At 42.0% G+C, this 27,408-nt stretch overlaps 1 protein-coding gene across 1 annotated transcript; it reads right to left on the bottom strand.

The window, feature by feature from the left end:
- Nucleotides 1-1,679: 1,679 nt before the first annotated feature.
- Nucleotides 1,680-26,794, bottom strand: LOC111937203 (myosin-1B). The gene is made up of 39 exons (XM_086857381.1): nt 26,152-26,794; nt 18,668-18,908; nt 18,438-18,581; nt 18,190-18,346; nt 17,218-17,245; nt 17,005-17,119; nt 16,833-16,925; nt 16,671-16,734; nt 16,489-16,587; nt 16,285-16,388; nt 16,060-16,198; nt 14,669-14,787; nt 14,419-14,568; nt 13,664-13,834; nt 12,936-13,245; nt 12,220-12,296; nt 11,840-11,927; nt 11,637-11,754; nt 10,669-10,792; nt 10,453-10,589; nt 9,632-9,887; nt 8,578-8,820; nt 8,304-8,480; nt 8,073-8,218; nt 7,895-7,985; nt 7,417-7,806; nt 6,570-6,696; nt 6,281-6,399; nt 5,790-5,986; nt 5,218-5,401; nt 4,966-5,131; nt 4,668-4,792; nt 4,173-4,481; nt 3,868-4,071; nt 2,998-3,123; nt 2,734-2,904; nt 2,542-2,646; nt 2,186-2,281; nt 1,680-1,976 (listed from the first exon to the last, which is right to left on the bottom strand). Exons 2-39 carry the CDS (start codon nt 18,869-18,871, stop codon nt 1,824-1,826), a joined length of 5,826 nt encoding a protein of 1,941 aa, XP_086713507.1. The 5' UTR covers nt 18,872-18,908; nt 26,152-26,794; the 3' UTR covers nt 1,680-1,823.
- Between the last annotated feature and the right edge of the window lie 614 nt (nt 26,795-27,408).

The raw sequence follows: 27,408 nt of genomic DNA, 5'->3' as shown, positions 1-27,408 counted from the left end.
TTTTCATATAACTGTATCTCTGCTCAAAGAAAATAGCTTTGGAAATTATATGAGTGAGTGTATGTATGCATATATATATATATATATATATATATGTATGTATGTATGTATGTAGGTATATATGCATGTATGTATGTGTGTATATGCATATATAAATATGTATAATATGTATATATGTTTGTGTATGTGTATATACACACATATATCGGTATGTATGCTTCAACTGCATTCCCAGGCACATCTACAGCTACAACAGCAGCCCTGAGGAGAAGAAGGAGAAGAAGTTGGGAGTGTTGGTTGACAAGAAGCCCAAAATGCCCTGGCTGTGTGTATTGGAAGCCAGAGACCCCCTGTGTGTTGGGCCGAGCCCCCAGCAGTGTCCAGCAGGACAAGGGGAGGGGACTCTGCCCCTCTGCCCCTGTGCTCAGGTCAGACCCCACCTGCAGAGCTGCCCCAGCCTGGGCCCAGCACAGGAGCTGGAGCTGCTGGGGAGAGCCCAGAGGAGCCACAGAGATGCTCTGAAGGCTGGAGCCCTCTCCTCTGGAGCCCGGCTGGGAAAGCTGGGGATGCTCACCTGGAGAAGGATCCAGGGAGAGCTCAGAGCCCTTCCAGGGCCTGAAGGGGCTCCAGGAGAGCTGGAGAGGGACTGGGGACAAGGGATGGAGGGACAGGACACAGGGAATGGCTTCCCACTGGAAGAGAGTAGGGTTAGATTAGATATTAGGAAGCGCCTGTAAGGGTGGAGAGGCCCTGACACAGGGTGCCCAGAGAAGCTGTGGCTGTCCCATCCCTGGAAGTGTTCAAGGCCAGGCTGGATGAGTCTTGGAGCAACCTGGTCTAGTGGAAGGTGTTCCTGATGGTCTAACCCATCCCAGGAGATGAAAGCAACCCAGGACAGATCACTTGGGTGCATTAGCATGAAACAGCACTGAATGATCAATGTGATTTTTAAGAGGTGACCATGGATTTCTCTGATGTTTGCTGATATCCACAAAGAATGATAACCCACATTTTGAGTGAGGCCATGTTGTGCAAAGTTATCAGGATTACACTGGAGACTTCATAGGAGGTAGGTGTTTGCCTGACCAGTTTAGGAAATTCAGGGTAGTTATGTAAACAAAATGTAGACAATGACCAACTGACTACATGAGGTTACTGGTTATGCTGCCCTGGGAATGTTGGTTTCACATCACTTTCATGAACAAAAGTTGAAAATAGATCTCTTTTTAGGTTTAAATGCCCTCTAAATTATGTTCCAAAGTGGCTTGAAGGATTGAAGAAATTTAACTTGAAGTAAGATCTTGCAAAGAAGACACAAGATTTAAAAGAATAATCAAAGACTAAGTGGGAGTAGGAAGGAAAGTGTAATAAGTTCTTATTGTTTGGACAGAACACTTAAGGTAATATCTATTACATTCCAAGCAACAGTTATAAGGGATAATTACATTTTGTTTCAGAGAAAAAATTATTTTCTCAGCAAAGGAAGTATTAGTTTAAATTTCCTGGTGAGAACAAAGCAGGATATCTGATCAGACCACTTTAAAAGTGGCTGAAAAACTTTGAAAATACCTGAAGCAAGATTTTTAATTGAATAAATAAATTTAAAATTAGCAAGGAAAAATGTAATCCTTAAAATAATTCAGGGTAATGATTAAAATGCAACACTCAACTTCTCATTATTTACATGGCATAAGCTCTACAATTTTTATTATGTAGGCATTACTCATCTACAGATTAATGAAAGACAAAGCAGTGATTACAGAATAAAAGTGATAGAATGTCACATTTTGTGCAATTCTCTCACTTTACAGCACTGGAGGTGTTTACTCTTCACTTTCTGCCTTCTTGCCGATTTCCCGGCTCTTGGCTCGGAGCTTGTTGACCTGTGACTCTGCAATGTCAGCCCGCTCCTCGGCTTCCTCCAGCTCGTGCTGGATCTTGCGGAACTTGGAGAGGTTCACATTGGACAGCTCCTCCTGGAGATAGGAAGAAATATAAAACAGGTTTTAAAACAGTTCCACTGTGACACTGCTAGGTGAAGATATGAAAGAAAGAAAGTGAAATGAAGTAGAGACCTACTGCCACAATGTTGACCTGGGTTCAAACAGAGCTACACAGGTGAAAATATCAACACAGAGTCCCACTTCCACCTGGTTAAAGACTGACTGAACACAGTGATACTCACAGCCTCCTCAGCTTGTCTCTTGTAAGCTTTCACCTTAGTTTGCAGTTTGTCCACTAGATCCTGAAGCCTGAGAACATTTTTCCTGTCTTCCTCAGACTAAAGAAAATGAGAAGAAAGAGAAGCATCTCTTTTACCCTCCTCTACATGAAACAGAGACTAACATTTTTATTTGACATTGCTGCCCAGTAAGACAGAAGTGATAAACTGGATATTGTGAACATGACTAGAAAGATAGTAAACTCCTGGTGCTTTCATTATTCTCCTTTTTGTGTGTGTGACTCAGGACAGAGGCTCAGGGCTACATTTTTGGTTCCAGGAATAAGAGTGTATCAACACAAAGAAGATTCCTGCCTTACCTGGTAGGTCAGTTCCTTCACCCTCCGCTCGTACTTGCGCACACCCTTCACGGCTTCAGCGCTGCGCTTCTGCTCAGCATCAACCTCCCCTTCCAGCTCCCGCACCTGCAAGGACAAACCCATCCCTGCAGCTTCCCTGACAACGTCTCTGCAAGGACACGCTCACTCAGGCACAACCCCAGCCCTACACACCCTGGCCTCCAGCTTCTGGATCTGCTTCTTCCCTCCCTTCAGTGCCAGCTGCTCAGCCTCATCCAGACGGTGCTGCAGGTCCTTCACTGTCTGGTCCAGGTTCTTCTTCATCCTCTCCAGGTGGGCACTGGTGTCCTGCTCCTTCTTCAGCTCTTCTGCCATCATGGCTGCCTATCACAATAAAAGGTCAAAGCCATTTAAGGACTGGAGATATTTTGGGGAGACTACATTCATCATCAGCAATGCCAGGAGTGCCCAACTCACATCTGTGATGGCCTTCTTGGCCTTCTCCTCAGCATTGCGGGCTTCCTGGATGGTATCCTCCATTTCACTCTGGATCTGGGCAATGTCTGTTTCCAGCTTCTTCTTGGTGTTAATCAAGCTGGTGTTCTGTTGAAGAGCATGAACATGATTTTTTTTTTTTTGTTAGCTTGCAGTATCATATCAAGTACAGCATAAGTTTTTTTTTAATATAGATTGTGCCACATGTCATCCACCAAGGCAGGCACAGGAAAGTAACAAAAATAGAGTAAGAGAAAAGTCAACGAAATGCTTCCTCTTCAGCATTGGGGAAGAGTAATTCACTCTCAACAACTGAAAAGAGGAAAAATTTTGAATGTAGATGGGATGAATCCCTTCCCAAAACATTCCATTACTTGAAATTGGACACTTTCTGTAGATTTCAGTACTTGATTGCTCAGTGGCTCTTATGACACACAGCTCATGTCAAATTCTGCTTAATAAATGCTAAAACGAGCCAGAGGAATTCATCCCCAGTTCCTCGCTAGTAAAAAAGTACATGAGGATTCCTCAGTGCTACATTTCAGCCAGCAAGGAATGAATGTAGCTGTGGTCTCAGGGTTCCATTTCCTGACTGCACAGAGAACTTGGCATGTCACTGTGAATAAAGTGTCTGAGAATGCAAATGAGGTGGAAGCATGTGTGTCGTTGTCAGCCTGGGAGAACCACCAGTGCACACACTGATTTCAGCAAAGATCTCTTTAAGTAACGTGATGAATACTCCAGACAGGTAGACTGGCTTCCTCCATGTTGAGTATCCAGTGGTGACTGGAATAAAGCATTAAAGTGTTCTCCCAGTTACCAGGAGTGTTATTTCTCACCAAATGACCTCACCTGGCTATGGAGGAGTTGCACACGCTCGCTGGCATCCATTAGTTCCTGCTCAGCCACTTTCCTTGACCTCTCCGTCTGCTCCAGGGCTGCCCGGAGCTCCTCAACTTCAGCCTGCAGCAGGTTTGCTCTGCGCTCCACCATGGCCACCTGCTCCTTCAGGTCCTCCTGTGACCTGAGAGCATCGTCCAAATGGATCTGGGTGTCCTGTAGAGCCATAGAAAGAAATTATAAGCAGATTTAGAGCTCCTGTGGACTGAAAGTATTAACTAAGATATTTCACTGTAGGCAATTTCTGTTCAAGAGACCTTGAGCACTCCCTGTGTATTTCTCAGGTTCTTCTGTGCCTCTGCAGCCTGGCGGTTTGCATGGCTCAGCTGAATTTCTATTTCATTTAGGTCTCCCTCCATCTTCTTCTTCAGCCTCAGGGCTTCATTCCTGCTCCTGATCTCAGCATCCAGAGTGCTCTGCATGGAGTCCACAACTCGCTGGTGATTTCTCTTCATCTGTTCGATCTCCTCATCTTTCTCTGCTACCTTCCTGTCGATCTCAGCCTTCACTTGGTTGAGCTCAAGCTGCAGGCGCAGGATCTTCCCCTCCTCATGTTCCAGGGAGGCCTGCACAAGAAAAAATAACACCTTTCATGTGACAGATGTTGAACCTGAAGCACTGAGTGAAAAAGAATGCTATGTTTAGATAATATCTCTACTTTTTTAAAACCTCTTCTCCTCTTTTGTCTGGGAATGGGATAAACAAGAGAGAGATCCAAGAGGCGTAAGAGAGATAGAAATAATGCTGTGTACCTCAGCTTCCTCCAGAGCAGCCTGGATTTCAGATTTCTCCTGTTCAATCTGCTTCTTCACTTTCTCCAGCTCATGAATTGCCTTCCCTCCCTCCGCAATCTGCTCGGTGAGGTCAGAAATCTCCTCTGTGGGAACAAAGATCAATGGCATGGTCAGGCACAGGGCAGAATGGGAAGGATCCTGTCCCACCAAGGTGACAGGCACCTCTGCAGATCTGCAGGCACAGACCCATGAACAATGGTGGTCATGGCTGATGGTGAGAAAGGCCAGTGAGGGGAGCAGAGGGCCAGGGACTTACGCTGCAAGTTCTTGTTCTCCCGCTTCATTGTTTCCAGGTGGTCCAAGGACTCCTCATAGGCATTCTTCATCTTGAACAGCTCCGTGCTCAGAGAGCGCGACTCCTTCTGCGAGGCCTCCAGCTCAGCCTGTGTTTCCTCATACTTCTGCTTCCATTCTGCCAGGATCTGAAGAGAAACGGGGTGTGAGTCGGGCTGTGGCCATCACAGGGGCATGCTCTGGCCAGGAGTGCTGGTGCTGGAGGCCAAAAGACCTTGTCAAAGTTCTTCTGCTTCTTATCCAGAGCAGCACAGGCAGCATTGGATCTCTCCACATCAATCATCAGGTCCTCCACTTCATTCTGCAGCCTCTGCTTTGTCTTTTCCAGGGAGGCACATTTGGCATTGACAGCCTCAACATGTTCCTCTGCATCCTGCAGACGTTGGGCCAGCTTCTTCCTGGGAGGTGAGAAGCACAGTGCCTCGTTAGAGCTTGGAAGGACATTACTTCTTTTACTGTCATGAGTTTGTCACTTTGGAGGTTTTGATCTAAATGCTTTCCACAGTAATTTTTATTGTCCATGAGTGCATGCATGCATGCAGATCTATCATTTCTGTGTCTTATCACTTATGGAGGATCAGGCCTGTCTTAGCCCTTCTAGCCCTGAAGCCTATGTTTCCTCTATCAATCATTTTTTCTCTCCCTCCATCTCTCCCCATTTTTTACAAAGACAGTATAACCTGGATGCCTCATCTAACTCTTGTCTGAACCCACTCTCAGAGATGCCAATTTCCCTTGACCAGTTTCCATCTTCTCCCATCATTTTTCATCCTGCATCCCACATACTTGGCCTCCTCGAGCTCCTCCGTGCGCTGAATGGCGTCTGTCTCGTATTTGGTTCTCCACTGAGCCACCTCGCTGTTGGCCTTGGACAGGGCTCTCTGCAGCTCCCCCTTGGCCTCCTGCTCCTCCTCATATTGTTCCCGGAGCAAGTCACAGTCGTGGCGAGCGGACTGCAGGGCGTGGGCCAGGGCGTTTTTGGCCTTGGGGGAAAAAAAAACCAGTGTAAAAATGAATGGAAATATCCTGGGAAATATCCTTGCCTGATGGGCAAGATACTGAATAGCAGTGGAAGGTCTGGGGATTTGCAAAACAATTAACACATAGACTGTGGTGAAGGAGGAACAAAACTAGTATGGTAAGGTTTGCACTGTATTACCTAGGTGGTTTTTTTCCTCCCTTTTGTCTTGTTGATTCTGTTTTTTCATATGTGTCTAAAGCTACTCCCAGACAGAAGGAATCTAATGGACAACAAAGAATTTGGAGAGCCTTCTTACCTTTATCTCTTCCTCTAGATGCCTTTTGAGTTCCTCAATCTGTTGGGTGAAAGCCTGTTTGCCTCTTGACAGCTGAGAAATCAGAGCATCTTTCTCATCTACCTGGCGTGAATATTCACCTGGGAATGTTCAGATGCGTAAAAAAACGTATGTAAAAGTGTTCATCTTGATAATAAATGCCCACATGAAAATATTTTGAGTTAAACAAAAGACTCCAGGTGCTTTTTATGTTTTTTTTTAAAGGACACAAGTAATATACAGTATTCTCTTAAAAACACAAATGCCTTACCAGCTTCTGTTTGTAGCCGAGCTCTTTGAGCACTAATGTCATTAATTATGCGCTGCTGTTCCTCCTCCTTTGTCTTAATTTCACTGAGTTGATCTTCAAGGGAACGACACATCTTCTCTAGATTTGCCTGTTTGCATGAGGAATGGAAGGAAAGATGTTTAAGATGGTTCAGCTCATAAACTGTGAGAATCTGAAGTCTTATGAAGGAAGAAAGAATGAATGAAAAGCCAGAATTTCTCAGTTAGTAACTGATATATATTTCTATGAAGTTTGTGTCCCCAATTCCTACAGCTGTATATTCCCTGCCCACTGCAGGGCAGATGAAATGAGACGACCTCTAAACTGCCTTCAAGCCCAAAGCATTCTATGATTCTATAATTTCTTAATTTTCACTAATCTATTTTCAATAGATAAAAAGAATGATCGGACACTGTAAAATGAAGAATTAACTTCAAATTCTGTTTGTCTCTCAGAGATTATATCACTGAAGTATTAAAGGTAAGAAAAGTAAAATAGGAATAAAAAGGAAATGACAATTTCTATTATAGGAGTAATTCTTATTTTAGAAGAAACTATAAAGCAATATGGTCAGTGCCTCTCATTTGTAATATTCTGAATCAAGCAATGAGACCCCAGAGTGCCTTAGGTTAGGTGTTACAGGTGAAGTTATTAGCTCTCAACCAAAGGATATAAAAATTATTTAAATAATACTAAAATTTTTAAACACATTTGTGTTTCAAGTTGCAAAGTGCAATAATTTATTCTAAAACATGACTAACTAAAATTTCTATGTTAAAATATAAATACTTGATTATGTTTCAATTAATGAGAAGAAATATTTGTGTACCTTGGCTTTGGAGACAGACTCCATGTTGCTGGCCAAGTCATCAATCTCCATCTTCAGCTCACTCTTCTCCTTCTCCAGCTTCTGCTTCACACGTTGCAGGTTGTCGATCTGCTCCCCCAGCTCAGCGGTGCTGTCCGCGTGCTTCTTGCGCAGGGCGGCAGCCGTGGCTTCGTGCTGCAGCGTGGCCTCTTCCAGGTCCCGCCGCATCTTCTGGAACTCTGCCTCACGCTTCTTGTTCATCTCCACCTGAGCTGCTGTGGCCCCTCCTGCTTCCTCCAGGCGCTCGCTGATCTCCTCCAGCTCCCTGGACAGGTCAGCCCGATGCTTCTCTGCTTTAGCGCGAGAGGTTCGCTCTGCCTCAATTTCCTCCTCCAGCTCCTCAATGCGCGCCTGCAGAACAGGAGGGACCCTTCACACCCGTGCCCTCCTCCTGCCTGAGCTGAGCCTGAGCAAGAGAGGGGAAGGAACAGAGACTTGCCTGCAGCTCCTTGATCTTCTTTTGAAGTTGCATGCCCAGGGCTTGTTCATCCTCAGTTTTGCTCTGGATCTGGCTGATTTCAAAGTCTTTCCTTTGGGCCAAGTGAACCGTGTTAGAGCTCAAAGGAAGAAGACAAGTGGTCCAGCCCAGTACTCAGGAGCCCCAGAGCCACACTTACTTCTTCAGTTTCTCATCCAGCTGCTGCTTATCATTCTCCAAATCCATGATGCTGTCCTGGGCCATCTTCAGATCTCCTTCCAGTTTCCTCTTGGCTCTCTCCAGGTCCATGCGCAGTTTCTTCTCTTGCTCCAGGGACCCTTCCAGCTGAACACAACAAGACCTTCAGTGCTCTACCAGCCAGCTCAGGCTCCATACCTGTCCTGTTCCTGCACTGTGTCTGTGTGCTTACATCATCCACTTGCTGTTCCAGCTTGGTCTTGGCTTTGGTCAGAGTATTGACTTTGTCCTCCTCTGCCTGCAGGTCATCCAGGGTCTGCTGATGGGCCTCTTGGAGGGCTTTCTTCTCTTTGGTCAGCTTGGCGATGGTCTCATCCAGGGCTGCCATCTCCTCAGTCAGGTTTTTCACCTTTAGGAAGAATGGAACAAGCACAGACACAAAATTGTGATTAAAACTTTATATCAACTCTTTTCCGTGAGTGTGATTGACAGGTTCTACCTCATACCTTGTTTTCGGTGGCGTGTTTTTCCTTCTCCACCTTGGCCAGTGTTAGCTCAAGGTCATCAATATCTTTCTTCAGTTCTGAACATTCATCCTCCAGTTTCCTCTTCTTGGCTGTCAGCTCAGCATTCATCTCTTCTTCTTCTTCTGCTCTCTCTGTCAGCTCCTTAATTTTGGCTTCCAGCTGTATTTTGGTTTTGATGAGCTGGTCGCACCTTTCCTCAGCATCGGCCAAACCATCAGCTTCCTATATGATTCATTTAAATAAAGAGTTTTCAACCTGAGGCTACTGGCCCAGATGTAATTTTAGGCTGTAGACATCTAAATGGCAACCAGTTAATCCAAATGCTTGCTGGTAAATACAGTTTTAAGGACATTATTGTTACTACATTGTTATTTCCAGGGAAAAAAGGAAGCAGTGAACTTTTTTACCATTTTTCTTGAAGAGGCAGGGACCATAAATGCCAGAGAAATACCTGACACTCTCAGCCCTTCCTGAACTTCACCTGAACAAAATGTGTTAAGAGGACCTCCAAACAACCTTATTTGGTCGGTTGATAACATATCAAAATTGTAAAATATATGAAGTTCTATAAAGATGCGATAGTGACTCTAAGATCAGCTCTGTCAGTCACGGCATGGTGCTAAGAACATCAAAGTCATAGGTTCAATCCTTATATGGGCCATTCACTTAAGAGCTCGATATCATGATCCTTCTGAGGCCCTTCCAACTCAGACTATTCTGTGTTTCTAATTGCTTCTGTGAGTTATTGCATAGGATTAAAATGACATAGTATAAACTGTACTATTTGCTGGCTGAAAATTGATTATTTCTCTCCTGATTTAAAAGTATAAGGAACCATCTGCAACAGTTAATTGTAGATGTATTAATGTTTGCAGGTTTCAACTTAGCTATTCTATATGGTTTTTCTTCCTATTTTATAAAATATGCATATGTTTTAAAAGTAATTGATATTTTGGGATAATATGTCTTCACTGAGACATTTGGGATGATTTTATATAGGATGTTACAAGCCAAGAACTTTAGCAATACTCACTGCCTGCACTTGGAGCTGCAGGTCATTTTTCTCCTGCACCAAGGCCACCATTTTCTCCTCCAGCTCCTTCCGCTTTGCCTCCGACTTTGCAAGCTCTTCCTTGGTTTTCTCAAACTCTTCCTTCATGTTGGCCATTTCCTTCTCAGACTCTGCACTCTTCAGCAAGGGCTTGATCTTGAAGAACAGCTTCATCCATGGCCAGTGTTTGACATTCATGAATGAACGAACGTTGTACTGGATGCAGAAGATGGACTCCCTGAAAGGTAATACCAAAATACGTTTTGGTACATATTTTAAAAACTATAAAAAAAATTTAATAGTATGTATGTATAATATATATATTTCTACAGAAAACCTTCCAGTGTTACGTAGAGTATCAACCTGTAGAGACAGTTTTGGAGTCCAGGTGTTTGGCTCACTTTTCATGGCCAATGAAAAGGAATACTTCTGTAAGCTGACTTGGCTGCTTTTATGGAAGTTATCAAAGGGAAGTGGATGCTTCTCTTGTGATAGAAGTATGTCTTTCTTTTTATTTAGCAGTGAACTAAAATAATTAGCTTAGGCTAGATATTGAGTTTCTGGACATATAATATAGCCTCTTAATGAATTCAGCAATTATTAGGACAAAGTATTAAAAAATTTTTAGTTTCCCTAAGCTGGGAGTTTACACTACTTCATCTATTTTCAGGATATACTTCCATATTGATGAACTGAATTAATGAGAAATAGATGAGATTATTTGTGAAGCATCTTATTTTCAGTTTTGTTCATGCCATTAGTATCTGATAAGGATTGGCCCTGCAAGACAAGTCAAAACCCACCTTCTCTCCATCATTTTCTTGAACTCCACCCTCATCAGGTAACCCCTACACATGGCCTGGGTGCGGGTGATGAGCTGGGCCAGCTTCTCATCCCTCATCTCCTCCAGGAGTCCCAGCAGCCCAGCTTTAAAGAACACCTTGAGAAAGGGAATGTTGCAGCACATCACTGTCAGGTCGAGCAAAGCCCAGGAATGCAGTGAATGGGGGAATTTGTACCTTGGTGTGTCCAAATTTGTACTGGGTGTGGTCCACATCGATTGAGCCAAGGAGCTTCTCAGAAGCCTTCTTGCTGTCAATGAACTGTCCCTCGGGGATGGCACTGGCATTAAGCACCTTGTATCTGTGGAATCAGGAAATAGAATATGGAGAAGGTCAGATTCTCAAAAGCTCAACCAAACCTGTACCAAGCAATGCCATTGCTAAGATTTTCCGAAGAGGGATCGAGAGTTGAAGGCAGGTGAATAAATCTGAACTCTTACATTGTATAGACATTGCACTCTCATGGATGGGTAAGTATGTTTTTAGGGAAAATTGTGCATTTCTCTTAATCCAAAGATTTTTGACACAGAATGGATAATGATTTCTGTGGGTAACCACTGATGTATTTCACATGCCATGTTACCTAAATGCCTAATTTCTAAGTGAGAACTTTATGTGGAAAAGCAAAATACGTGGCAGGGAAAAAAAATCAAATCTCAGTCCTAAATATTGGCAATATGTACTATCTGAGTATGTACTATATGAGTATTTTCCAGCTGATGCAGAACAAGAAGCAAGATACTTTCACTGTATTTGGGTTTTGAACCAGTTAGTCTAGAATGTCTTTTATTGTCCTTATTCATATATCTGTATTGACAGGTGAAAGTCATCTTGCTTTGTTCTCCAGGTGCCTAAGTCTAAGGTAGTCAACTTCACTTCTGGATACTTAGTTAAAAAATACTTTTTCTCATACCAGGATATGCATAAAGAACGGGAATAAGTAATAGCCCTTTGAAAATGTCTTTTTTTTTCCTCAATAGCTATAGAAAGAACCTGGATGACTCACTTGGACAATTGACTTTTGTATACCTAAAGGTAGGTGCAGTGAACCTCTCTTAAAACTTCCACAGTACTTAAAACAATTAGGAAATGCAAATTATTCAGCATTTGTGAGTATGATAAAGGGTAATGACAGGTAATCTGACCTCTGTTTGAAGTCAGCATAGAGGATTCTGCTGGGGAAGCCTTTCCTGCAAATCCTGATCCCTTCCAGCACGCCGTTACAGCGCAGCTGGTGCAGCACCAGCTCGTGCTCCATGGCACCTAATAAATCACAAACAAAATTGTGTATCACTTTACAGCACAGCAAAGATCAGATATATCACAGCTCTGAACTTTAACAACTTACCAGGTGTTTTTGTTTCATTGGGAATAAGGCACCGCACAAAATGGGGATGTGTGCTTCTCAAATTGCTCATCAGCTTGTTTAAATTTTCCTTAGGAGCAAGAACAAAGCCTTGGGTTTAAAAGTGTCACACAATCTCAATACTAGGTGGAGATAAAAACACTACAATAAAACCATGATTGGTAATTTTTTTTTACAGAACTTTTGGCCAGTTCTGAAAGAATACTTCCCAATATTCAGTAAGAACTCCTCTTTTCTAGAAGCAAATATTTTTATACTTTCTGAACAAAAAGATATATTAGATCAACCAGTTCTTTTCTGAACAGAATTTTCTGTTTTTCTTTTCATAATGTGGTAAGTTTAGAATGATTATTCTACAGTACCCGGAAGAGAGCTGAGACTGTCTGGAAAGAAGAACCCTTCTTCTTGGCACCCTTCTTGCCACCACCGCCACTGCTCTCTAAAAAATAATAGTTTTTTAATAAAGAAGTGAACAAAAAAAGCACACAGAATCCGAAAAACCCTATATGTTTATCTTAAAAAAATCTAGCAAAAATATATCATGATCAAAATTTGCAAATGCAGACAGTGGTTAAAGTTACAAAAAGAGACTTGAATTTTTCAGATGACAGTAGAATGAAATCTAATGACTTCGAGATGAAATTTAGAAAATGCAGTTGGGAAATAAAATGTAACACCTTGCATAGAAAAATATTTGAGGAAGTAAACTAATAGCTAGTAAATAAATCAAATGCAGTATTTATGCATTCACACATCTAAGGGTATGCATAAATTTAACACCATGCTGATACATTTGATTGTATTCCCAGAAGTAATTTAGAATGGCCCATATTGCAGAAATCTGGTTTCTCATCTAGGCTGGGTTAATGTTCTAGTACAGCAGTCTCGTTCTAAAACCTACAGATCTGTTAAGGTCTCTAGGGAGTTATAATATCCTTTATTAGACTGAGATCCAAAAAGTAGATGACATTTTGTGTTTTCAGTTTTAGAAATATAAATCTCATTGCAAAATACTATTACAAGATTTATTATTTTATGTTTCTGTAAATAATAGTAGAACTGATTTCAGAGAAATCACCTGCTTCAGCCCCTCCAGCATTTGCAAAGAGTAAGGCCAGGGTCTTCAAGGATGACTTCTGATAGAGCCCCACAACAGTTTCATTCAGAGGGTCCTTGTTCTTCTCCAGCCAGCCAGTGATGTTGTAGTCCACTGTGCCAGCGTAGTGCACCAGGGAGAAGTGAGCCTCAGCCTTGCCTTTGCCAGGCTTGGGCTTCTGGAAGTTGTTGGACTTGCCCAAGTGCTGGTCATAGAGCTTGTTCTTGAAAGAGGTGTCAGTTGCCTTGGGGAACATGCACTCCTCTTCCAGGATGGAGAAAATACCCATGGGCTGGGAGAAATAGCAACATGTGAAAAAAGTGTGGAAGGAAGAAACAGAGGCAATGTATGTAAGAAAGAGGAATGGAAGATAAGAGTTATACCAAAAAATCCTCCTCAGTATGTGTAATCTTATGTTTCTCCAGAAAAGGCGTTTTGTTAGTTGGTATGCCATCAGTTATAACAACAGAAGCTCCCCCATACGACTCAAGGTTGTGATGTAATAAAGATGTAGCATACAGAAATTAATTTTATCCTTGTTTCATGAAAGTGGAAAGCAAAATTAATAAAGTAATAGCATTAAGATACATGGAAGAGTTTAATCTTCCTATATGCTCTTTCTTTGAAATGAGGAAAAAAAAAAATCTTAAGAAATGTTAAAATAGAGGTTCTATAACTGAAAAATTATTAAGTATGTGGGGACCAATAACCTTCTCAATGAGCTCAATGCAGGCAGCCAGGTCCATGCCAAAGTCAATGAACTCCCATTCAATCCCCTCCTTCTTGTACTCCTCCTGCTCCAGCACGAACATGTGGTGGTTGAAGAACTGTTGCAGTTTCTCATTGGTGAAGTTGATGCACAGCTGCTCCAGGCTGTTGAACTGCAGAAGGCAAAATTTATTTACTTGTGAATTTCAGTTCCAGGAACACCTTCCATCTTCCAGTAGGCTTTATTCTTATCCCACTAAGGTCTGCATGATTGGAATCTTGAATTTCTTGTGCTGGAACTGGACAGGTGACTGGCATAGGCCCTGGCACTGTCTCAGCATATTTCTGAGATTTGAATAGATCTGCAGAGCTTAGTTCAAGTCCATCTTTTCATTTGTTTGAATCTGTGTACATTACCTGTCTATTCTTAAGCATTCAGAGGAAATCTGGCTTCAGCATTAACAAAATCTTCCATTCAAATGGCATATTTTAACTTCCTTAAAGTCCCTCTCTGCTACTATTTATCAGTTGTTCAACTTTCACTTCTGCATGCAACAATAAACATCTACAAATAAATACAGTCCTGTGGGATACCACACGTAGTGAGAACCAGATGGGTACCAGTCCTAGAGGAAAAGCAGAATTATTCAATGAATAGGAATAACCCATAACTGAAATAAAGCACACTCCAATCCCTAAATTATTCCAATTTCCTAATGCCTCTTCCAGGAGAGCTTTATGGAGAGTCTCCTCTTACATCAAAGATCTCGAAGCCAGCAATGTCCAGGACACCAATGAAGTACTGCCTGGGCTGCTTCGTGTCCAGCTGTTGGTTGATACGGACAACCATCCACAGGAACATCTTCTCAAACACAGACTTAGCCAGGGCACCCACTGAATTGTACACCTAAAAAAAGGTTAAAGGAAAGCTACCATCTGCATCAAAAGAGGAAGTACAAAATTTGTAATTCAAGTAATTTTGTTTTCTATTATCACTTGTCTCTTACCTGCTGCACAGTTTGGCCCTTGGTCACGTATTCATTCCCCACCTTGACGCGGGGGTAGCAGAGGGCCTTGAGCAGATCTGCTGAGTTCAGACCCATCAGGTAGGCAGCCTTGTCAGCAACTAAAGGAACAAGCATGAGCAGGAGCAGATGTTAGCTCTCCAGTGAAAGGATCTTGCAGTAATTCAGATTTCTACAGAAGCCACACATACGTTACCATGTCCTTTAAAATATTGTAGTTTCTCTTGAATTTTTAATTTTTTTGTGATTTAATCTATACGATTAATAAAGACAAATATTATTGCAATACTTTTACAGTTAACATGCAGGAGACTAGACAGACAAAAGGACCAATGGCCATGAAAATGGCAGATCAAACAGTCACAATTTCTGAATAAACAGAATAGGAAAGTGGCTGGTATTCAAGTATGCTGCACTGAAAATTGTAGTCAGTGAAACTCTCCTGTCATTGGAGAGAGAGAGAGGTAGATTAGTGAGGTTTAATGACAAAGGTATGAACAGGATATTTTGTACAACTTTCATAGTTGGACTATATTGTCCCTAAGGACAAATATCAAACACAATTAAGTGTTTCCCAACTCTCATTTTATCTGCAGCTAGGTTAACAAATACAAGCACCACAGCACTGCATATACTCTGTCATCACTTTCCAATCTGCTGCCTGTCTTGTCTCACAGTGAAGCCGATAGCAGGCACCAGAGCTATTTACAGGGTTCTTCAAAGGGAGAAGGCCAGACCTTATTATATAAGATTTATACACAGATGCTAATTTTGAGATGCTTTTATTTTATGTGTTAAATGTGTTGTTGTTATTTCCAACAAAACATTTAAGGCACATTTATAACAAGAAAGATGAAACAAGAAGGAAATTCCAGTCTTGTAGATATATATACATCCATACACACACACACACACACACACACACACACACACACACACACACACATATATATAATATATACACATATATATGTATATGCACATGTAGTTGTATATAGGTTATTCTACTTTAATTATATCATTATTTATTAGTACTTGAGAATTGCTCCTGGTTCCATGTCAGGTCTGGGAAGATTCCAGTCAAGACAGCACCCAAACTTTCATTACTTTTCACTGACTCCTGCTCTGACAGGAGGCAGAAGCATGCTTTAGGAGTCACTGGACTTGATTTTTTGCATTGTTCAGAATAATCTACAGGTTCCATTGAGTTATGTTCTTCCAGGGAATTCCTCTGGCTAGCTCCCACTGCTTTTCCACAACACTGGCACTGGGGAAATGCACAGGCTGAGTCACTCATTCTGACCCTGACATGCTGCCTTTAACTGACTGAGTGTTCGCTGTCTTCCATGCTCTGGGATGGGTTGTGCTGGTACCTTCAGTGCCATCAGGCTCTGCCTGCTCCTCTCGTTGTTTCTGCTTGAACTTCAGGTTCCCGTAGTGCATGACAGCCCCTGTCAGCTTGTAGATGGCTGTTTTCTCATCAGCACTGAAACCCAGGATGTCAATGGCGCTCTAATGAAAGAGTTGTTAGGTTGAGTACCCCAACTGTTAAAGGTCAGAGAAAGGAAACTTCACCTAAGAAAACTTCTGCTACTTACGTCGGTGGCCATCAGCTCCTCCTGGTCATTAATGCTGGGAACTGTGATTTCACCTTGACTCACGTACAGATAGTCATAGGGGTTGGTGGTGATCAGTAACATCTCTGGAGAGAAGGACAAAACCCAGCCAGGTCAAATTGGCACAGAAAGGAATTGAGTGCTGTTCCATGACCTTTGCCTGGAGGAGTTAGTGATCTTCCCTACCAATTAGCTCTGGCTTCTTGTTGGACATGATCTGATAAAAGATGTGGTAGCTCCTTTCCGCCTTGAGCTGGAAAGTGACTCTGGACTTCTCCAGCAGATCTGGCAAGGATGGTAGGACAGAGTCAAGCACAAGAAGTGGGGAAGGCTGGAAGGAAGGGGATCAGGCCAGAAGGGTGTCTTACATGTTTCAATGTCAGCAGAAGCCAGTTTGCCTGTGGCACCAAAATGGATTCTGATGAATTTACCCTGAAAGCAGCAGGAAAGTCAATTGAGAACTATTTTACCAATCTGGACAGCAAGAATATTCAAACTGGTGTTGACAGTTGTCCCAAGTAACAACTTACAAAGCGTGAGGAGTTGTCGTTCCTCACGGTCTTGGCATTTCCAAAAGCCTCCAGCAGTGGGTTGGCACTGATGATTTGATCCTCAAGCGTCCCCTGAAATAGAAGTCTTCTTGTCATCATCTGGCTCTTCAAGAAATTGGATAGTTGCAGGTTTCTAGCCCTGGGACCTCACCTGCATTTTGCCTGATGTCTGCTCCTCCTTCTTCTTGTCCCCACTGGCTGCAATTGTTGCAAAGTACTGGATGACACGCTTTGTGTTCACAGTCTTCCCAGCACCGGATTCTCCGCTGCCCAAGCCAAGAGAGAAGCAGAGGGTGCGTGGTCAGGCAGGAGGTCCCCTGGCACCGGGCAGCCCCGCAGGGACCCGCGCAGGGGGTGTACGTACGTGATCAGGATGGACTGGTTCTCCCGATCTGTGAACGAGGCAGAAACAAATACACTTTGTAAATGAAGAACACAAAAATACTGAAAATGAATGTAAGTCATGGCAAGGAAAAAACCCAGCACTTTCTTCTTTGTTTACTCCTAAGCCTTTTTTTCCATTTCATTTCCTTGCAAAGCAATTTGCACTTGCACCTTTACTTGAAACATATTCACAACACTTATGACCCAATCTTAGAGAAGTGTGGGTTTGATGGGTGGACTGTTGGATAAAGAATTCACTGGAAGTCTGAAGAAAGGAGTTACAGTCAAAGGCTCAGTGTCCAAATGACTAATGAGTGGTGGAAAGACAGATAAGGGCTTTTTCCCAAGTCTGTGGTGACAGAATGAGGGGCAGCAGTTTTAGGTTGAAAGAGGTAGATTTTATGATGATGGTGGTAAGCCACAGGAACATGTTGCCCAAAGATGTTGCCAATATCCCACAACTAAAAATGTTCAAGGTCAAGTTGGACAGATCTTTGAGCAACCTAATAAAGTGGAAGATGTCCCTCCAAATATCATAGGGAAGGTCCATGTCATTTTTAAAGATCCCTTCCAGCAGAAAACATTCTGTTATTCTATAATGCTTTGCCATGGGCACTGAAAGCCCTTGAAGAGCCATGTGCTGCTTCTCTCTTCCACTCTATGTTCTTTTCCTTCTCCTGCATACAGTAAATTGTTTTATTTAAATAAATTTAATTTTAATTTACAAGACTGCTTATAGAGCAGCAGAGAAAGGGACAGTAAAGACCCATGGCAAAGGAACCCTGATCATGGGTAACACTCTGGAACTCCATAACACAGAGACAGAAAGGAATGAACAAGGCAGAAGCAGAATTCCCAGCACTACATAATCCTGTTTCATTTTTCATGACAAGGTTTTATCAAGACAAAGCAGAACAGTTGTGATCTGATGCTTATGATGAGAGGCACTCACCAGTCAGCATGAACTGATAGGCGTTGTCAGAGATGGAGAAGATGTGTGGAGGGGCCTCCTGGCGCTTCTTGCCTCGGTAGGCCAACACCACCTCGGGGTTGTACACGGGCAGCCACTTGTAGGGGTTGACAGTGACGCAGAAGAGACCCGAGTAGGTCTGTGAGGAAGGGACACAGCACGTTGGCTTCCCCTGAGCCTGGCCCAGCACTTGCTGAGGCTGCCCAAAGGAAGCTGCTGCTGCCACTTACGTAGATCATCCAGGCTGCGTAACGCTCTTTGAGGTTGTACAGCACGGCGGGTTCGTGGAGGTGGGTCATCATGGCCATGTCCTCGATCTTGTCATACTTGGGAGGGTTCATGGAGAAGATCTGATCTTCCTTCACTGTCATGGTCTGTCAGAAGGCAGGAAGGTAGATGCATGTCAGCTAAGAGCAGAGTGGGAATGAACTGGTGTTTGTAAATCTTGCACTTTACTCACCTCTCCCCCTTCAGTCTTGACAGTGACTTTTCCTGATTCCCTGCTCTGGATTGTGCTCTTTACATAGGATTCCTTTGCATGAACCACAAAGACAGATGACTTGGCATCAAAAGGTTTGTTCTGGGCCTCAATTCTCTCCTTTTCCGATTTTCGGAGGTAAGGAGCTGCCTCCCCAAAGATGGCCATCTCAGCGTCTGTAGACATGGCTGCTGCTGCTTACTACACGTAATGCAGCAAGTATCTGCGAGGGTAGAGAATATATTAAAATAGTGTGTGATGAAAGAAACACTCCTACAGCACATTCAATTGCTCTTCTTTAGGTATCAACTAAAGCCTTTTATTTTTCTGCAAATTCAGAGTTATTTTTGCAATTTTATTCTATTATTTTTTGTATAGTCAGATCTTTAATCCTAGTGGACCTTTGCATTTACAGAAGAATGCTTTCTATCTTTTTGTGTTTGGAGCAGATGAAGGACACGGAGCTGTTGGAGTGAATCCAGAGGAGGCCATGGAGATGCTCCAAGGGATAAAGCCCCTCTGCTCTGGAAATAAGCTGGGAGAGCTGGGTAGTTCAGTCTGGAGAAGACTCCAAGGAGACCTTCTAGCAGCCTTTCATTACCTAAAGGAGATCCAAGAGACTTGAAGGGGAATTTTAGACAAGGTCCTGGAGCAACGGAACAAAGGGGAAGGGCTCACAACTGAAATAGGATGAGTTTAGATTAGATATCAGGAAGAATATTCTTTACAGCAAAAAAAAAATTACTTTGCCTTCTTAGCCAGAGATGAACTTCACAACACAAATTAGTGCTATCAATTCAAATGAATGGATGCAATTTCCTCTCTGGTTTTGTCTCTAACAACATGTTCTTCCACTTGATTAATATGTTATAACTCAAATGAGACCATGCCACAAAATAATCATATAAGGCTGAAAAATGGTCCCAGTTTTTCGCCAACAATTTTAACACTGCTTATATTATCTCACATTTCGTTACAAGATTCCTAACAGGAATAATACTAATTATTCCTATGAGGAATAAGATTGCTATTTTATATATCTTAGTATATGCTATGTCAGTATATATATTATGTTATTATATATTATAGTATATTTGTTTATATTTATATGTATATGGTACATTATGCCAATATTGTACATGGTGGTATTTTATAGACACTGGATGCCTTTCTCACAATATATCCTTATGCTACTATCAAAAACTATTATATATATAGTAGGTTAGTATACATTTATATATGTATGTAATGTGTCAGTAATTGACTTTAAAGTATTAAACTATTTTCCTTTGTTTGTTTTGCTTGACATTTCCTGAAATCAGCGCTATGCTAACTCTCCTTCACTGATTTGAAGTATGCTGGTTATATTCCTTACAGGATTGCTTGTCAACATTTTATAATTTTGAGGGATATATTCTAGTGACAATATTTGACAAAATTAATATATAAATCACTGAAGAAACTAAATGTGAAGAGTTTATTTTCCTTAGTGTAAATATTTAAAACTGAATTTAGTTGCAGTTCCATCTCTCTTTTTTTCAATTATCCAAGTAGGTACCATCCTTTATTCAGTTCAAAATATAATTTTGTCAGAATTATGCAATATTTTCAGAGGCAGAAAAAGCCTATAAGGAAGTTCAGACTGAAATTTTAGCACTTTGATGTTTTGATACACAAAATTCTAACAACATTCCTCAAGTTTCCATGTGAAAAAAGAACATATTATCATTATTTAAATACATATTCATTTTCCTGTTCCTTCACAATCAGTGCCAGTGACCCTTGATGTCTGAGATAAATGCAAAAAACCCACTCTAAATAATTGGAAAGTACTTTCTGATTTTTTTGTTTTTTTCCCTTAGGATAGTTTCTCCAGGAACTGGTGTCTACTGGAGATCCCACGGCAGAGTGAAGACAATTCCACAGTAATCATACTTTAAAATTCACGCTCTTTAATAATCTTGTGACAAAAATATCAACAATCCAATTCTCATACTGTAATTATACAATGGACACAAATAAAACTACTACCAGGATTTCCAGCACACCTGCACAGAAGCTCTGCCTTACAGCAACTCTACCTGTCCCTAAAAAGTGAATAAATCAAGATCTTACCTTTTGTGAGACAAAGAGTTGCAGATTGGAAGACAGACAGTATCAAAAAACAGAGTTAGTAACTTACTGCTGCACTCCAGACAACATTTATAGACTGAAAACATATGGATGGCTGGAAAGTAGACTGAAAATCCCAGCTGACACTGGCAGACCCCTATTGAATGAATGTGAGCATCCATAGGAATGCACTGGAACTTATGGAATGCAGGGCCAGTTTCCCTTCATTCCTGATCTCCCTAGTCCCAAGCCCTGAAACTCTTACCTTAGAGATTTCTGAGAAAGGACGAGTCACACAGATCCCAGGGTACTTTTATAGGATCTGATCTGCATATGTAGCCACCACCTCCTCTTTCTTAGGTCAAAACATTTTTGGCAATCTTAACTCCTAACAGAATTGCGATTCATATTAGAAGTGAATGGATATAATTAGACATAACAGGTCTGTGAATCAATGTCCTATAAATAATTTGACAAGAAAGCATGAGAAGGGGGGGAGGTGGGGGTGTGTTCTAAAGGAGATGAAAGGGGCTACACTGGCTCTGTAATCCATCGGATGCTGACTGCACAGAAAAAGTGAAGAGTAAGAGCCAGTGTGTCTCATAGAAAACATGTAGGGATGGAGAGAAGGCACAGGCTCCTGCCTGCTGCAAGTACTCAGAGTCCTCAGTGAGGAAAAGCAGGAGGGGTCCTACTGAGAGGCAGCATTATTGCTAGAGGAAGAATAGCCCAATGCAGGAGGAAGCATCTGAAAAGGAACAGAAGTTGCAGAAGTTAGAATCAGGAGATGATAAGAATTACCAAGGACTAGAATGGACCAAAGCCGAAGCAAGAGAAGGGGGGAAGAATGAGTCTGAATACAGTGATAAGGAAGGATATGTGAATAAAGAAGAGGAAGTCCCTGGCGTTGTTTAAGATTGGATGTGGCACTCAGTGACATGGTTTAGCTGATAAGGTGGTGTTAGGTCAGGTTTGACTTGATGATCTCAAAGGTCTTTTCCAACCTGGTTAATTCTGTGAAGTAAACCGAGATGAAATTCCAGTGAGATAACAGCAAGTCACCACGAACAACAGAAGCAATAAAAGAGCAGAACAAAGCCTAAAGATAGAAGATTCAAAGCCTGAGGTCATCAAGTCCCAAACAAAAGGCACAGGAATCAAATTCTTGTTTTTGGAGCTGAAGGTTTTCAAAGATCATATGAACAGAACTATGGAAGCGTTGTACTGAACTTAAGACATTTATTCCATTGGAATCAGGAGAGATTGATGATGTTGAGCTGCTGTCTCAACATAGGGTATTCACCCAGCATTACTTTTGCAAGATAAGTGTGCTAGGAAAGATTTAATAAATTTACATCCTCTAAAATAGCCAGTCATACCCTATGCTGCTCTGGAAAATTGTCGACTATTTTCAGAGGTATCTGAACCTCATGATAGTTTGTGTAAAAAGCCAATCTACTGTCCTGATCTCTGGGCTATTCCTCACCCAGATTAAGGAGGGGACACGTTCTACGTTCACAAGGATCAGAGTGGTGAAGAGAGCAGTGGAACCATTCACTTTACTGAGAAGCCATTTCCTCTCCATGCAACACATCTGGATTTGTTCAGGGTTTGGAGGTGCTTGGTTTTTGGTTGGTTTTTCTTACAGTGTGGTGTTTTCGGTTGGTTGGTTGGTTTGCTGGGATTTTTTGTTTGTGTTTTTGGGTTTTGGATTTTTTTTTGGTTGGTTGGGTTATTTTTCATGTATTGGTCTTCACTTCCCAAACTGCAGTTCCTCCCACAAACAAGGAAATCTGAAGTGAGTCACATCTCAGCAGCTTCACCTGGTCCTACAGCATATTGCCTCCTCAATTACAGTACCAGTTGTGCTCCTGCCTCTCTTAGCATCTCCTACTCAGAGATCTGGATAAGAAAGTGAGGTAATTCCTTCCTCCTCTTCTCTCAGCTGTCTGCATCTCTGTGATGGCACTGTAATCCAGGGTGTGGGAAGGAGATTGACAGACATCAGTTTCATGTTTGGAGTAAATTCCCACTGAAGATAAGACTGAGGCCTATGCTTTAGCCCTAACAGCTAAATCCTCATCAAACTATAAATCAGCACTTTCATGTCTTTACTGCAATTATATTGTGTGAGAACTGGAATTAAGGATTAGTTACAGGTATTTCAAAGACTCTCTATGTTGTCTTATCTTGCTGATGCATGCAGTTTTTGAGCTGGGTTAAAACCTGGCTGTGAAGAAAAAAAAGGAAAACCATGGTTTTCCCACAGTCATGTATAATACTGGCATAAAAGCCTTGATTTGCAAGATTTTTTTTCAAATAGATAAAGAATAATCCATAAAGATTTGAAAACTCAAAAGGAAGTAGTTTTTCAAAGGATTTTTCAGTATCACATTAAATTGAAAATTTCCACAACCTGTAACATATTGCTTGATCTGCTTTCACTGGTATTTGTTCTTTTCTTGATTTGCCTTTATATTCCCAGTCAATGCCTTGTGGGATCTTGTGCTCATAGGGACTGGAAAATGAATCAGTTGTCTTGATGTAGTTGTCTATCTCAGACTGAACTGAAACATTCTTGCCTCTAATAGTGTTGTCTACTATGGCAGCTCAGACATTCAGCTCACTCACCTACAGATTCATTTGGGCATGAAGGTGACTAAAAATAGATATTTGAATCTGGAACTGAATCTCACCCACATATGTAACAAACCTAGTATTGAGCCTCTATTCTTCACTGAAATTTCTCTTTCCTTGTGTCCAGTTTGTGTTGATTTTGCCTCTTGGTTCATTCTGAGTGTGTTCACACTGGCAGCAGTTATTGAAGCTAGAATTGCTGTATTGCTGCTTGAGAAAGGGGAGACAGCAGTTGTCTCAGCAGAGGAATCTATAAATCCTTCTAGCAAGGCTGCAGTGAAGTGGGAGCCCTGAGCAGCCCCTTCAGTCAGCTCCCAGACCTGTAATAAGGTGATGACTTCTTCAAAAAGAAAATGTTTAAGGCACTTAAAAAGGGCAACCTTTGCTTATTGAGCATAATGGCAAAAACTATGCCAATAAAAATTCCTCCTTCTTAATATGACCTGTTCATACTTTACCTTTGCAGTATGATCAGTTTGGGCTAACAACACAGATTTCCAAGCAGCCAGCAAAGATAAACTGATAAACATCAGCTGGAAAGCAATTGCAACTGATTGCAGTGGATGTTTACTAAACAAATGACTGCCACCTGAAAAGGCATAAAGATACATTCCTGAAAAAAAATAAAATACATATATATAGAAAAAAAATAAATTATTTCTCATTTTAGCTATATTCTACAAGTTGTCTGGGTCTCTGTTGATTCCCTGATACTTTCCTATCTGCCATCATCATTCATCAGTAGAAGAAAGGACTAAATAAGCATCATAAGCACAATATTTTTCTTCATTGCCTATCTCTGACAGGCTCACCCCCTGCTCCCCCCCCTCAGCCTTGTGCCTGGACAAAGAGGTTGCAGCCAGTGTGGGAAGGTTCTGGCTGGGAGATGTCAGGGCAAAGCATGAGGTGACAGGCTGAAAAAAATAGTGAAAAGAGAAAGGGAACTGTTGAAATTCCTAGAAAATATGGATAAACCAGCTCATGGCTGGCATTTATGGGTCTGTCTTTCTGTACTGCCTCTGACAGGGCCCAAAAGCACAGGAGAGGGTGGTTTAATGTTGGGGATAAATAAAACTTCACAAAAAGAAGGCCTCATTACCCTTGCAAAATCATGGCTCACTGCTGTTAGTTTGGCTAAGTAGAAAAGGACTCTGGGAATGACTCGGCTGAATTGCAGGTAGAAAAACAAATTATATAACCATTACATGCTTACATTGTGGTATATGGTGGTTGGTTGAATTATATTTGTTGTGCTTAAATGGAATGTAACTGATAAAGGCCTAATTGCTTGAAAAGGTCTGTTTTTTGCAATAAACAAATTTTCTTTTGCACCTGCCTGGAGAATCCATATTGCTCTGCATCACTACAGTTCAAGGCCCTGGTGGAGGCTTCCCATTTTTCTTGCTGTGCCCAACCAGCATCTTGCTCCCACTACTTCCCTCCCAAGCCCTGCTTTTTCAGCAGAAGGAGCTGGATGTTGGTAAGCAGCTCCATGGGGAAATACAAATGCATTAATATTAGCAGAACAAAGTTCTCCCTCTACTTCCTTGCTGGCAGAGGCCTCCTTTGGTTGGTGCAGCTCCTGAAGCTGGCTGCAGGAGCATTTCCACCTGTATTGTGGCCTTTGTGGTGGGCAGGAGTGGTGTGGGCCCCATCTCCAGCCATGATATGCCCACACAAGGGTTGTGGCACAGAAAAAAACCTATGGATAGAGGAGAAATGTAACGTGCTAGAAGAGCAAAATAGAGCTTTTTTGCTGCTCAGCTCAAGTTGCAGCTCCCTCATTCACGTTGCCACTCTTTCTGAAACACAGCTGGTACAAAACCAGCCATGTGTTAATGGAGGTCTCTGATGAGCCCTTCAAAGGGCATGGCACTTAGAAGCCCACTGACACATTGTCGTGGTTTTAAAGCATTTGCTAAAAAATCACTAGAAAAACCTACTCATTTCTTGCTGTGAGATATGGATTAGAAGAAGAGCGAAACAGGCTTAAAACTTAAAAGAAATAAAGTTTATTAACAAAACTATAAGAATAAGAAACCAGAATAAAACCTCCAGAAAGCCTTTTTCTCCACTACCTAACCATTCCCTTGACATGACAACATAGAGACAAAAAAAAAAACCTGGTTGTTAAAACAGTCCTAACTTTGCTATACTCTTTTCATCAGTCTTTGTAGAGAAAAAGAAGTTCTCCTCTGCCAATCTGTGGCATTTTTTACAAGAAAACCATTTTCTCACAGCTTTGAATTTTTCTGATGCCAGCCGACCAGAAAACTCTGTCATCAGTCCTTTCCTCCCATTTCACACCACTGAGGTGTGTTATGGGTCATAAGTCAAGGGGTATCATTTTAAGGATGAGTTACTCAAAGGCAAAAGTTCTCTTCATCTGTCTCTGTGATCCTCTCTGGAAACAGAAGTTTTCTCTTTGCCTCTCAAGGGCCACAAATCTTCAACAACTATTACTATTCTTTTTCTGTTCCAGCATCTCATAGTATCGCAACTACTTCACCATTTGCTTAGATCTACACTTTGAAATACTCCATTCCCCCCAAAATACTTTCATGAATTAAAGGAGTTTTTTCATAGCACTATTGTCCATCTCCATAGTTTTAGCAAAAGACTATTTCAGCTTATTAAAGCATCTCCTTATTTCTCTCCCCCATCTGAAGCTTAATTCCTTTCTTCACTGTCTTTGATAGTTTATGTTGTCTCTTTACCTGTTGATCACTCTTTCTTGCCTTCTTCCTGGAAAAAGGATTAAATCTGAAAGTCTCATCTGGGTGGTAAAAGGGTTAAAATCTGGCTCAAGCTGCAGGTGTTGATGGTGCCAGGTTTCAGCTCAGCAGTGCTCAGAGCTGGGGCCAACTGGGAATGGCTTCAGGCACCCCGGAGGTTTCCCGGGAGGCTGCAGCAGAGCCCGGCCTGGTCTGAGCCTGGGGCAAGCCCCGCAGGCCCCATTGCCTGGCTCGGGAACTGCAGCAGGCCCAGCCCAGCCCCTGCCCGGGCCGCATGGCCTGGGGAGGAGACAGGAGCTGGAGTTCTGCTGCTTTTCAAAGCTGGAAACCAAAGAGACTAGGAAACTCCCAGGATTAAGTCTTAAGATGGTATTCACAGGTTGATCTCACTTTTCAGTGGTCAAAACTACTGTCAGTTCTCAGAAATGGCCAGTTATTGGCCAGGAGAAAAACTCCCATCAGCCTCTAGCAGCATAAACTTTCTTAGGTGTATATCTTTGTTTCTTAAAAGTAAATCCATCACACACATCCTGTGATGGGCCAGCTAGGCTGTGTTTGATACCACCAGAGTCACAGGGAAGACAGGTCCTGTTCATACAAAGTGTGCCACAATGGCCCAAAAAGTTCAAGGGGTACCAAAAAATCCCAGAGATGCTCAGCTGTGATGGATCCTGAACTGTCATTTCTACAATGGATGGAGTAGTGTCCCTACCCAGCTCCAGGTATCAACTGCTGCTCAAATGTTATTTTTATATTTAATTAGGATGTTCATAATTTTAAAGCAGTAGTTTTATAGCACTTGTAGACTGGCTGAAGGATATCCAAAAGGGACATATGAAGGCCAGCTAGAGACTGGCGGTTCTGGTGGGATGGCCAAAGATGTTTAGGACTTGCTTTAAATAAGGAGCAAGTTTGAGAGAGCTGCTAAAGCTTGACACAAAATACCAACCAAGTCAGTATCCACTCTGTGTCTTGGCAAAAACAAGTTGATCAGCAGCAAGAGAACCTTTCAGGTTTACTTCTAATTTGCCAGGCCCTTAGACACGTTCAATGTATTCCCAAACGATCTAATTTACTTGCTCATCTGTAAAGTGTGATCAATATTCAGGTACCTTATCCAACCAATGTTGCACTTTACCTTGCATTTCCAATCAACAGTCAAATGTTGACTGTCTAGTTCAGCTTAATGCAAAATACAATATTGTGGGCTAATAATTGGTTCTTAGGAAAATGAAGCAC

Source organism: Cyanistes caeruleus, chromosome 19 (assembly GCF_971803275.1).
Source record: "Cyanistes caeruleus chromosome 19, bCyaCae1.hap1.1, whole genome shotgun sequence".
Classification (NCBI taxonomy): Eukaryota; Metazoa; Chordata; class Aves; order Passeriformes; family Paridae; genus Cyanistes; species Cyanistes caeruleus.
Note: the sequence above shows the minus strand (reverse complement) of the source record. Positions and strands in the feature narration are given on the sequence as shown.